Source organism: Cryptomeria japonica, chromosome 1, assembly GCF_030272615.1.
Source record: "Cryptomeria japonica chromosome 1, Sugi_1.0, whole genome shotgun sequence".
Lineage (NCBI taxonomy): Eukaryota > Viridiplantae > Streptophyta > Pinopsida > Cupressales > Cupressaceae > Cryptomeria > Cryptomeria japonica.
The window spans coordinates 441,188,698-441,202,435 of record NC_081405.1 but is presented as its reverse complement, the minus strand read 5'-3'; the positions used below and the strand labels follow the sequence as shown (position 1 = coordinate 441,202,435).

The 13,738-nt window shown below is 38.2% G+C and overlaps 1 protein-coding gene across 1 annotated transcript in view; it reads left to right on the top strand.

Annotated features, from left to right (window-relative positions):
• Window positions 1-1,759: 1,759 nt before the first annotated feature.
• The window catches only part of LOC131064760 (protoporphyrinogen oxidase 1, chloroplastic), a 110,209-nt gene continuing 98,230 nt past the window's right edge, over window positions 1,760-13,738 (top strand). The window contains exon 1 of the mRNA XM_057999031.2: window positions 1,760-2,469. Coding sequence (XP_057855014.2) covers window positions 2,065-2,469 — 405 coding nt within the window. The 5' untranslated portion in view covers window positions 1,760-2,064. The remainder of the gene's footprint in view (window positions 2,470-13,738) is intronic.

Below are 13,738 nucleotides of genomic sequence, written 5' to 3'. Positions count from 1 at the left end.
GCTCAATCTTGCCGATCCACTGTTCGCTACCACTCTATTTTGCAAATAAACCAAAGCTTTCACAGCTTTCCCAGCAGACACTCATGATTTTATTGCAAATCACAAAAGTATCTCCTCTTTTTATTCCCTCTGATTGACTGTGGATTTTGTTGAATTGGTTCTTTGCTAGAGCCGGCTTTGAATTTGTCTGATCATTATTTTGCTTGTGGATAGGAACCTTGTTAGTGTTAAATTTTTTATGCTTGTTGTGTTTCTTAGGAGGTCCAACGCCGGGTTGCATGGTGGGCATGACATTAGGGCCAGGATGTTTGTAGAAATTCCCATTGTTGCCTTTCCGACCCTTGCTAGACCAGACCGAATTGTAAAATCCAGACTGCAAAGGGAAGCATTGAGACAGTTTCTCCACTCGCCTTGTTTTCTTGGATTTAACAATTTGCCATTCGTTATTTTTATTTTGATTCTGAGATTGCCAACATTTATCTACCCACTTGCCATTCGAAAATACCCACCGAGGCTTGTAATTATCTGTATTTTGCCTTGAATTAGGCTGCCCACCGTTGAACCTGCGCATACACTTTTTTGTTGTTCTGCTCGAATTCGGTCGCATCGTTATTTTTTTTTATGACAAGATTGTAGAATCTTTTTATGGTGCTCATAAATAAGAATTTATTTAATTAATATAAGACTTAGGATAAAATAATTAAATAAATAAAAAATATTTATTTAATTAAACGAGATAATTTTAGGTTTCTACAAATATACTGTTTGTTGATTTTAAATGCCTATTGCTTGGTTGTTGTTAGGTTGGTAATTACTTGTTTGAAAGTAATCTATTACTATTTTGATCAGCAAAAAATATACAAAGAAATAATCCAATCTAATAAAATAAACTAATTTAAATATAAATAAATTAAGATAAATCCAAAATCTACAAATGGATGTTCAATTATTCTCTACTATGAACAATTACAATAAACAAACCATTTTAAGACAAAACATACGAAAAAACCTAAACTTGAGATTTGTGATTATCTAAGATATGAAGTTGATTGTGATTGTTGGAAAGATTACTTCTACTCACCCGATTTGGTAATCTTCTTCTCTTCTCCAATTTTGTGACAAAATGTGGAGCTCTCAAGTTGGTGAATTATGGATTTTGGAGCCCTAGGTTGTAGAATATTAGCTCTAGAGAAACCCATGAAAAAAAGTTAGAATTTGATATGGTTCTTTCGAATGGACACATATTGTTGTATGGATAAACAAGAATATTTTTTTACAAAATGCAATCAAAAGATTCATACAAAGCTTTTTGAAAAATTATTGATAAGATAAAATATAAAATCTATAATTAGCAAAGATAACTAAAAGTTTACTATGTTGGGTGACAATGAATTGATTTTAAGTTCCAAGGCCAATTTTAATGAAAGAATGATGCATAAAAAAAAAAGAGAGTTTAGATATAAAAATTAAATATAAAGTTATAAAAGATAATCTGAATCATGTAAAAAAATCCATATATCTATAGAATGGACATAAATGATTTGATTTAATACAAGTAATTATGTCAATAAATGAACAAAAGATTAATTAATTTTAAAGAAACAATAAACAGAAACATGATAACTGGCTAGCAAAAATGAAATGAAAGGCCACGGCCTCTAATAAGTTGACTCAACACCTCTGTTAAAATTGGATTAGTTACAGTTAATTGTTTATTATTTGGACCATGTGGGTTGTGAACTTGGCCAACAGATTATCATTGCATTAGCCAGCAGATTATCATTCTATTAGCCAACAGATTATCATTGAACTTGCTATGTATACTTCTCCATTTTTATTCACTTACTAGGCTACATCTTTGATTTTAAATTTGATAGAGGAATTGATAATTTAAGCTCTGTGATTCGTGGGTTAAATTTTATTTGTGATAGAAAGGGATTTTAGTTGGAAGAAATAGACAAATATTTGTCCTTGATGGAGAGATTTTGTGGCTGAGAAAGTTACGACTGCGGAACTTAAGTAATTGATAGTAGATTGCAGTAAATTATTACTCGCAGTGGAGCCATGGAAGTTATGTGCAGAGCTGCAAGTTTTCCGAATTATCCACTTAAAAAGGTGCATTTCCCTTCTCAAAGGAGCAGTGGCGCCAATGCATGCAGGCAAAGTCGACGAGGCACAAGGAAGGGGCCTCTGCGAGTGGTGGCGAAGGAAGCGACCATGGCCCCATCGCCCCCGAAGGAAGGAAACGAAAATGCTATGTACGACTGCGTGGTGGTGGGCGGCGGCATTTCTGGACTCACCACTGCTCACGCCCTTACCTCTAAACACTCTTCTCTCGTCAAGCAATTGCTGGTTACAGAGGCCACTGACCGTGTGGGCGGCAATATCATCACAGTGGAGAAGGATGGATACCTTTGGGAGGAAGGCCCCAACAGCTTCCAGCCCTCTGATTCCATGCTTACCTTATTGGTGCGTATCTTCTTTATTTACAACAATGCTGTCTTATTTTATGCAATCGCTCACAACATCCATGTGGCTCGTCTTTTCCCAACGTTATGTGATATGTTTTTTTTGTTTTCAACTCCCCAATTTCAAGTCATTGTTTTCAATTTTTTTATATATTATTACAGAAGATAGATATATTATTAATAGTAATGATCAATGCATAGACTTCTGTTTGTGATGAGGCCTGAAAAAAATCACTTTGTCCTATTTTGAAGAGGCCAACACTTTGAATACAAGAGGGATGCAACATAGGATAGATAGATGTTCAATAGTTTGAGATTATTGTGGATCAAAGAAACTATGCTTCATTGGGGTTATGAGACCCTGACCTGATAGACCGAGGGCAGGAGTAGTTCTTTTTTCCTGACTCTACTTACTCTGAGGAGGGCTTTCCCCCGGAGCCCCAAAAGGCGCAGGGGAAGAAAGCCCGAACTACAGAGGAAGGATAGTCAGGAAAAACAAAGAACGTAGAGGTAGGCTTGACTGAAGTACTGAGTTTGTTAAGTATCCTTCTTAGGGGAGACTTAACTAATGAAGACGAAGTCAAGCGACTAAGACCTGTCGGGATCAAACTACAACTCAAGATAGATATCCAATAGTTCATAGGGGGATCTGAAATTTGGAAGTTCAATATCATACCTTTATGAGGGTGATGGGACAATGTGCAAATGGTGTTCAATGACGAGAACTTCGATTATAACAAGGTATATTTTGGAGCAACTTGAAGAAGGCTTACTATTCTGATAATTGTTTTTCAAAGAATGGCTCCTACATGATGTATTACCTTATGTTGTTATTCAGTTTAATGTTGTAGTGTTAAGAGTGGGTGTTGGAATATTTGCTCCAACATAACTATTAGGTGTGTGAGTTTTAGTTATTAATCTTTAGTTTGCTCTTGAATAGCTTTAGTAATATTCAATCAATTATAATTCACTGACAATAGTTTGAGTTTGCATAATTATAGGAAGATTGTTGGGTCTATTAGCTCTGATGCCAAAATAAATTTTGAAAAACAGAGAACTTACATTTCATTCATCAACAACAATACACATTTATCCATGTAACAGACCCAATCACATTCCTATAATTATGCTTATTCACTTGACAACAAGCTCAAACTATTGCCAGCGAACTATAATTGATTGACAGTTAATTGGATATTATTGTCAACTAACTAGAGCTATTTGAGAGCAAACTGGAGATTAATAATCAGAATTCACACACCTAACAGTTATGTTGAAGCATATATCCAACATATATTACACTAATTTAAAAACAATGGATAGAATAGAATCATATCTTAAAAGCGAAGATCAGATGAAGCCTTAAATAATATAAAGCAAATAACATCACTGTAGTCAAATTGCTAAGCAGCAAGAGCTATAAATCTGATGGGAGAAGGTGGTGGATCATTATTACAGGGTCTGGGAGTCTGACAAGAATTGGCTCTTTCTTCATTTTGTTCCTCATTAGGTTGTGTGCCATTTCTAACAAGAGAGAGCCTAATTCAATTGAAGGACCTTGCCATTGTTTGGGCAATTTTTGAGGCACTCTTGTCATGTGGCTGAGAAGTAACAAAAAGCATGTGTATCTGCTAGGGTCATCCACATCCGTTGTGTTGAGGAGAGCCATGCAAGCCATGATAATTATGCCTGGTCCAACATTGCAATTGTGGTCACATTGGGAGGAGATATGCCCTTACATGAGAAGGTGAAGGTGGCATATGTGCAATAGTAGGAGCATTAGCCCAATGCTTAATAAGACTTTGCAAATTTGCAACTTCTAGGGCAACATTATTATCTTGAACAAAAATTTGCGAAAGAACATTAGAGCAAATCACAAACTTAGTAAAGAAAGAAAAATGCGAGTCAACAAAAGCTCTAAAAAAAATAGCCGAGTTTTTATCTTTCCAAAAATTGAACTGAATCTCTGCTCTAAAAGCATGCCAAATTTTGGTGAATCTAGCTAGTATTTGTGGTCGATCACCCTAAAGAATCACTTGCAAAAAAAAGATCTCGAGTCTAAAAGGCTTGAAGAAACCATGTATCCAAATTGAAGTGGCTTGAGCCCACAGGCAAGCTGAGAAGAGTGTTTGAGCGTTTCTAGATGACCACAAAAATAACAAGGGGATAAACAACACTTAGCTGGATTAATTTGAGAACCAATGGGGAGACCTTGGTAAAGAATACACCAAGCAAAATGAGCAAGCTTAGATTTCAAATGGCTGACCTGACTACATGAAACCTTCTTTTGTCAAACTATGGTTGTGGATTGCATGTAATGTTCCCATCCTATCAGTCTAGAAGAGCTCAATTTTGTGAAGTCTCTGGAGAGACAAAATTGCAAAGCATATTAAAGGATCATACATATGTAAACATTTCCATTGCAGGCAATTAATGAGTAATCAGATTAGACAAGACATATGTAAGAAAAGTGATAAGTAAAGACTGGAACACTGATAAGAAGATCAGATTGAATGAGAAGATCCATATCAACAATCAATATGAAGAAAGACCCAACAAGAAAGTATACGTATGATCTTGAGCAGGTCGACTTACATATGATAGTTGCCTACCAACACGGGTAATATAAGTAATAGGAATTACAATGTATGCCAAGGCGATGGATGGAAAGGATCATTGCCAAGAATAATCAATACAGATCGATAGTCAAGCATGGAGACTACGGAGACGTTCATGAGCATAGAATTCCAGCGATTCAAATAGAAATGAGACTAACGGGGGAACTGTTGGTGTTGGAATAAGCCACACCCGGACTGACGATGGACTGGTCCAAGAGGGGCCAGTAGCTCAGTGGTAGAGCACTCCAGCAGCATATGGAAGGTCCTAGGTTTGAGTCCTAGCTGGTCCATGTCTCAACATGGTATCAGAGCCAGGTCCAGGCTAGGAGCCCCAAGCACACGAGAGGTGTGGCTTAAGGGGGGGTGTTGGTGTTGGAATAAGCCACACCCGGACCGACAATGGACTGGTCCAAGAGGGGCCAGTAGCTCAGTGGTAGAGCACTCCAGCAGCGTATGGAAGGTCCTAGGTTCGAGTCCTAGCTGGTCCATGTCTCAACAGGAACACTGGTCAACATTCTTTAAGGAACCACGATTCTCTTAATTAGCGATAAGTGAAGGATCCAGATAAAGGAGCAGCGACTTGTACAAAGATTGATATTTACTCAAAATGCATCGATTGAATGAAATTATGGTGTAGCGATTTCAAAGGTTCGTTAATAATCGTAAGCAGCGATCTGTTATGGGAGACTCAAGAATATCGGTTAAGAGAAGACTCATAAGCATGGTATACAGGGAATCGATTAGATTAAAGAGGCAAATTAATAACGATTAGCCTATGTGCTGGCATGAAATAATCAGCGGCAAATTAAGAGAATTATATTATTCACTAAGAAAGCAATTACGAGATGATAAATAATCATTAGCATAATGAAGGGATATGATCTGCTTTTGAGACATGTCTCTTTGGTATCCAAGCAATACGACCCTTCAAACATATAAGGTATTTATGGGGTGATATGTTACAGGGGGGAAGATTACAATCAGAGAGTACAATACAAACTCCATAACATATCATGTCGGGTGACTTGCCAAGTATATGGAAGGTAATACAAAATTGAACTGCCAACACAGAAGGGACATCGGTGCATATACAGAGGCCAATTCTATACATCGCCTCCAATATTATTTCATGGACGCTTTAAAGTAATGCAGTCATGATTTATAACATTAAGGCATATAACTGAAATATACAAATCAGTGAAAATTACCAAGATAAGTTCTATCTTCTAAAGTATTCTTAAAAAAATTAAAGTAAATATTATAATGAAATGTATTCAGTTCTGATAAAATTATAATTATTGATTACAATTCTCACTTTATTTAAAAATTGATGTGTCAGGGCTAAATTAAGACAATCCCAAATGGGGACATTACATTGCAAACCTCATCTATGATTGAGTTTTTGAACCATAGGTAGATGTGAAGATAGCCACAAGTAGCCTTTGCAAGACTTGTAAATACAGAAAGGGGTATTGAGATAGTATTTTCAATCTTTTTGCTACGGTCTACTGCATCTAACTTCAATCTTGTGAAGCATTTCTAGAGGAACTGACATGACAATGGTATGAAAAGACTTAAAATCTTTATTGGAAAGCTTGTATGTCACCTTGGCTTTAGGCCAATATAGCTAATTTCTGGTGGATCTAGAAGAGGTCTAAGATGGATTGAATCCTTGACTCAATATTAGTATGAAAAGACTTAAAATCTTGACTGGAAAGCTTGTATGTCACCTTGGCTTTAGGCCTTTTTGATGGATCTAGAAAAGAGATCTAAAAATTGGTCTAACCTCAATCTCGTGAAGCATTTATAGAGGAACCAACTTAACAATGGTATGAAAAGACTTAAAATCTTGATTGGAACACTTGTATGTCACATTGGCTTTAGGGCAAGATAGCCAATTTTTGTTGGATCTAGAAAAGAAGTCTAAAATTGATTAATCCCTCTATGAAAAAAATTAAGAGCATCAATCCATGGGACCTATGCTAAAGGTTGATTTTAGCAAGTGATTACAAGATAATACCAAAGAGAGTGTTGGTTGGTAGAAATCCCATTTTGAGAATCCATTTCCATTTTAGATTGACCATGGTTAAATAGTTTCAGAAGCTTTTTGTACGCTTTTGGCAACAAGAGTGCCCCAAATTTTGTACATGCTTCCGCATAATGAGAATGGATTGAAAACCCAGCCCTTTCCAAGCCTATTTATCATGAGACACCCTAGAAGAAATGCAATATTGTAGCAAGACTTTCTAGGCCTCATTTTCCTGAAGTGCTTTGCTAATTTATTTAATACATAGAGCCAACCCTTGATGATGGTTATCAATAAGACCAAACCCTCTAGAGTCACAAGGAAGACAACAAAAGTCCCAAGTGACTTTGTGAGAGCCTTATCTCCATTCAAATGAAGCTTATAAGAGATCCTTTAATAGATTTTCAAGTTTTTGGTAGGAAGCCGTACAAGGAGTCTAATAAGAAGAGTAATAAACGTGGGTGGATGCAGGTACCTTGGAAGAAACTTGGAATTTCCTAGTAGGGGAGAGGTTTGCCTAATAAAAATGCAATTTATTTCAACATGAGTAAGAACAAATTGCCAAAGAGAAGAAGGTTGAAAACAATAGGGATTCCAAGAAACCTAAAGATCTCACCATGATTAGTCCATTTCCAACTGATGCAGTCAAGGATGGAGGGTCCGAAATGGACTGTCCAGCCTTGCAGCCCAACCATGCACAAAAACACAACAAAAAAAGATTGTGGAATAGAAATATGAACTTTATTGAGTATAACAGAATGCTTACATGCTCGTAGGCCCTTACATGTCAAATACATTTGGCCCGTTGGTCCCACATGTTGGCGCACAGGCTGCCATGGGCTTATTACAGAGAAAATACTAAAACAGAAGTCTTCTGGTTCTACCTTACCCTAACAACTACTCCCTAACTATCAATGCCCATCTCCAAAGATTCTCAATGTGTTTATATATCATATCCAAATACTAAATACAATCTGTGTCGGCCTCCCTTGGGTCTTAACTCCAATTGTTAGTGTAGCATGTGCGTTGGCACCAAATGCTTGAAGCAGGTCCAAAACTAGATGTGGATGGGTGTGGACCCATCTTAAGGTTGTCTAGCCCCATATCCATAGTGTGGCACGCTGTGTAGGCTCTGCAAGGTTTGGGAAAGTTTTGCATGCCTCCACCTTTAGGACTGGTCTCTGGTTTTTCAGGATGCTCCTGCATCAAACTCCCAGGGTTATTTGAAAAGTGTGCCTCACATGTTGTAGGTTTCGGATGTGATCCAAATTGCTCAAGTTTGGTCTCTGAGATCCATGCTGCATTTTCTACTGGCTTACCCCTCCACCTGGCCAGATATTCCTTATATTCCTTGTTTCGGGGTGTTGTGTCTAGTCTAGCTGTCTAGAATGTGTTCTATCTACTCTGGTGGCAATTGCGGTAGTTGGTCCTGAAATGATGCCTCTGTGTCATCCTCCTTGGTTAGTTTTCCATGAAATTGGTAGAAATCTGCATTATTGAAGATCAACGAGATGTCAATGCATTTCAGTAACTCTACTTCATAAGCATTCCTGAAATTAAACTTCTGAATGATCTTGTAAGGCCCAAACTTCCTCATCTTTAGTTTGTTATATGTGCCTACCAAAAATCTCTCCTTCCAGAGATGCACCATGACTTCATCTCCAACCACAAACTCCTTCGGTCTCCTCTTGGTATCCACCTGTTCCTTATACCTATTATTCATGGCCTCCATATATTACTTGACTTCCATATGTTCTGCAAACTCCTCAGCCTCCACACTCTTATCTTCTGAGCTGATGTCTCTGAGTTTGGATACTCCTTTAGAATGCATTTCGGTAATGATTTCAAATGGTGTCTTTCTGGTACTCCGGTTTATTAATTTGTATGCAAATATTGCTTGTGGTAAGATCATATCCCAATTCCTGGTTTTGTCCCCCACTAGACATCTAAGCAAGTTCCCCAAGCTTCTATTTACTGCCTCTGTCTCTCCATCGGTCTGTGGGTGAAAAGTGGAGCTGGACTTCAAGTCTGTCCGCATCTTCTTCCATAGTATCCTCCAAAAGTATTTGGTGAATTTGGTATCCTGGTTTGAAACAATGCTCTTTGGCACCTCGTGTAGTCTCACCGCTTCCTAGAAGAACAAGTCAACAATGTGCACTGCATCATGAGTCTTCTTGCAAGGAATGAAATTTGCCATCTTGGAGATTCAGTCCTCTATTGCAAATATGGAGTCATGTCCTCTTTGAATCCTCAACAACCCTAACACAAAATCCATACTGATACCCTCCCAAGGCCTTTTTGGAATTGAAAGAGGTTGATATAACTTGGTATTCTGACTAGCTCCCTTAGCCACCTAACAAGTCTTGCACTCTTGAACATACTTTTGAACATCTTTGTAGATTTGAGGCCAAAAGAAATTCTCACTTACCAAGGCTATAGTTTTGTTAGTACCAAAATGCCTTGCCAACCCTCTGGAATGTTTCTCCTTGATTAGGTTCTCCCGCGGACCCGCATTGAGCTTCTAGGGGTACACAACTGATTTCCCTTGAACAACATGCCGTCTTGGATGAAGTACTTTAGCCACTTGCTTCTATCAATCATCACTAGTGCCTATGCAAAGTTAGGATCAACTTCATACAAATGTTTTAGTTCATCAAATCCCATTACCGTCACCCTCATTTGCATCATCATGTTTCTTCTTTTTCTTAGTGCACCCGCAACTCGGTTTGACTTCCCACTTTGGTGTTTTAGGACAAATGTGTAGCTTTGCATGAACTCAACCCACCACATATGCCTCTGGTTCAACTTTCCATTATTGTTCAGGTACTGGAGGGCTTGATGGTCACTATACAATACAAATTCCTTCAGTAGCAGATAATGTCTCCATTTCTTCAATGCTTGAATTATGGCTTAGAACTATTGATCATACACTGAATACCTTCTTTGGGCATTATTCAACTTCTCATTGAAATAAGCAATTGGCCTTCCTTCCTAGCTCAGGACCGCTCCTATAGCAATACCACTGGCATCACAATCCAACTAAAAGACTTTGTTGAAATCTGGTAAGGCTAGTACCGGTTTATCCATCACCTTTTTCTTTAGTAATTCAAAACTCCTTTGTGCTCCAAACGTCCACTTGAACTCTTCGTGGTCTCCCTTGATTGTCTTTGTCATTGGTGTGCAGATGGTGCTAAAATTCTTAATGAACTTCTGTTAAAAACTCGCTGAACCATGAAAAGATCTTACCTCCCCAATGTCTATTGGTGTAGGCCATTCCACAATTGATCTCACCTTCTCTAGATCCATTTTCAACCCCTCTGCAGAGATAACAAACCCCAAATAAACCAGTTCTATCTTCATGAAATTGCACTTCTTGATGTTGATCAACTTCTCTTCCTTTAACTGCTAGAATACTTGTCCAATGTGCCGGACATGTTCTTCTCTTGTCTCGTTGATAATCAAAATGTCATCTAGATAAACAATGAGAAACTTACCTAGGAACTCCTTGAACACTTCATTCATCAACCGCATGAATGTACTTGGTGCGTTAGTGAGTCCAAAAGGCATGACCAACCACTCATATAACCCTTCACTGGTTTTAAATGCAGTCTTCCATTCATCACCCTCCCGGATTCTGATTTGATGATATTTGCTCTTGAGGTCAATCTTGGTGAAATACCTTGCACCACTTAGACAGTCATTATGTCATCCATCCTTGGCAAAGGAAACTGGTACTTAATTGTGATCTTGTTGATGGCTTTTGAGTTGGTTCACATTCTCCATTCCCCATCTTTCTTTGGCGTTAAGACAACAGGTACTGCGCATGGGCTGACTCTCCCGGATCAGTCCTTGCTCCAACAATTCATGAACTTGTCTACTCAGCTTTGCATTCTTCGCTGGTGTCATCCAGTGTGTCACTTTGTTAGGCAAACTTGCCCCTGGTATAAGGTCTATGCCATGGCTAATACTTTGGATTGGTGGCAAACCCTCCGAAACATTTTCTGATACAATATCTTGGTATTCTTCGAGCAATTCTGCGACCTGCTTTTGTGGTATCTCCATTCCTTCTTTGTCGGTGCTTTCGGCATCTTTGTTGCCACATTTCGTAAGAATGAGTGCAAAACAGGTGTTCTTATGCTTAAATCAGTCTAGGAACTTCCTCCCATCCACCAAATAGATCCTCACAGTACCACACACCACTTTCTTCTGTTTTACCTCTAGAGGAATCATAGTGTACTTCTTTCCATTCATAGTCACAGTGTAAGTATTCTTCCTTGATCATGTATGGCTCTTCTATCATATTGCCAAAGTCTCCCCAACAACAAATGGCAGGCATCAATTGGCATGATATCACACAACACTTTGTTTCTATAGGAACCAATGTGAATATTGACAAGGCATTGCTCACTTACCAAAATTTTGTGATTGTCTTGAATCCAAGCAATTAGGTATGGGTTTGGGAGTTTCATCCTCTTTAGGTTTAGCTTTTGGACCATCTCTTTTTAGACCAAATTGTCAGTACTGCCATTGTTGAACATGACCTTACAACACTTGCCTCTTGACTTGCATCTTGTTCAGAATAGGTTCCTCCTTTGCGTCGATTCATCGTTGATTTCTGTCTGCAATAGGGATCTCCTCACAACCAATGATTCTTTCTTTACCAAATGCCTTGTTGACTTGGATGATCTATCTTGTTCCTCTTTAGCATAGGCATTTCTGGCTCCAAAATCTCTAGGCTTCCTTGCACGCACTTGGTGGCATTCAAAGGCACGATGCTCAACTTCCCCACTCTTAAAACAGGTTCCTTGGAGTGATCCTCGATCAAATCTTCTGTTGTTCCTTCGGTATCCAATATCACAACAATAGTCATCCCTTTCTTTCTGGTTGTAATATGAGTCCTCCCTGGGTCTTCTTTCCTCTCTCGTAAGGGCTCCTTCCTCTGATTTGCTCAGTGTAAGGCCTCCTCTTAGTGCACTGTGTCCAGCCTTCTAGAACTCTCCAGTTTCTGCTTCCTGGCATCTGCTTAGTCTCTCCTAGCTAGCTTCTTGTACCTTTAGTGCAAATTGGTAGGCGTCTTCCATGGTAGTCATTTGGAGCAGGCTTAATTCCTCTTGAATGTTGGTTCTGATACTGTTAATGTATTGTGCCACCTTCTCCCTTCTGGTTTCAATGTGTCTAGTCTTGATGACCATCTTGTGGAACTCCTCGGTGTGCTCCTTTACCGTCTTCTCCCTTTGTCGTAAGTTTGAAGCTTCTTTAGCAGTTCTAACTCATAATCCATGGGTATGAATTGACCCTTCAGTTTTACCACCATCCTCTCCTATTTTGTGATTTGCTCCTTCCCTCTCCGGTCTCTGTCTAATTGCACCTCCTTCCACCAGATGGCAACATGCCCCCTCAACTCGGTTTTGGCAAACCTTGCTTCAAGCATAAATAAGCAAAACTGTAAAGACCCTTGTAGCTAAGTTTGCCAATACATAGGCTTGATGAAGAAAGTATCAGCTATTAATGAATTCATGGAGACACTCTTCACACATCGGCCACATGTGATAGTGTAGTTTGATGACTTTCAAAGTAAGTGGGCATTCAAGTTACTACAACACTTATGTTTATGAAGGTAACTAGTTTGTTTGAGGTATTATGATTAAAGACATAGTTTGCAAAACAAACACACTATTATTAAAGGCTGACCGAACATGCAGTTTGCTGGCTGACTTTGTAATATGCATACTGGACATTAAACCAATGTTTCATTGTGGTCATACATATTTAGCCGAGCATACTTAAGACAGTTGATAGGAAAAGAAGAGAATTAAAAGAACAGATTTGTTTGATTAACAAATGATAAGGAAGACTAATCCAAATGTTAAGAAGATGACGAAATGATCAAAGTCTAAAATAACAGTGGTAAAGATAAGTAAAGACAGCAATAAAAAAGACGATAAAACAGCAATTATTATTAAAGACTGAGATTAAGTGTGGCAGCAATTAATTGTAAAGGCTACATGGCATCGATGAGTATTAAAAGGTAGAAATTAAAGACTAAGGCAGAAATCAAAAAAGTCTGTGCACCACATAAGACAAAGACAGCATAAGACAAAACTATATAGGACAAAATAAGAATAAGACAAAAGTGAAAAGCAGCGATAGTAAAGCCAGCTATTAATCCTTTTTACAAAGGGTGCGATCTCATTAAAGGTTGTTTGTCTTTTATTATAAGCAACGATTAAGCAATGAAAAGTCAGCAGTCGCAAAACGTGGCAGCTTAGTCAGCGAATACAATTTGCTAAGGAGAGTTAAGTTATTATGTAAGTGAAGCGCTTGAGATTATTAGAGAAGCATGTTTTGTTTTTAAACAAACCAAAAAGGGTGTGATTTGTTGTGAAGGCTAAGCTTTATTAATAAAGGAAAATTAGAAGTTGTGATTAAGGTTAATGAAGTGTCATGTCCATTTGGAAGGACAAGCTCCTTCATAAGGGAGGCATTTCTTCTATAGAAGATATAAAAAGAAATAAGAATTGTGCGGAGAATGTGTGTGCAAGATATAAATGATATATATAATTCAGATTTATTACTGCAGAAGAAAAATAAATATGAAAGCATATTTGTGAAGGGTTACCTCTCTT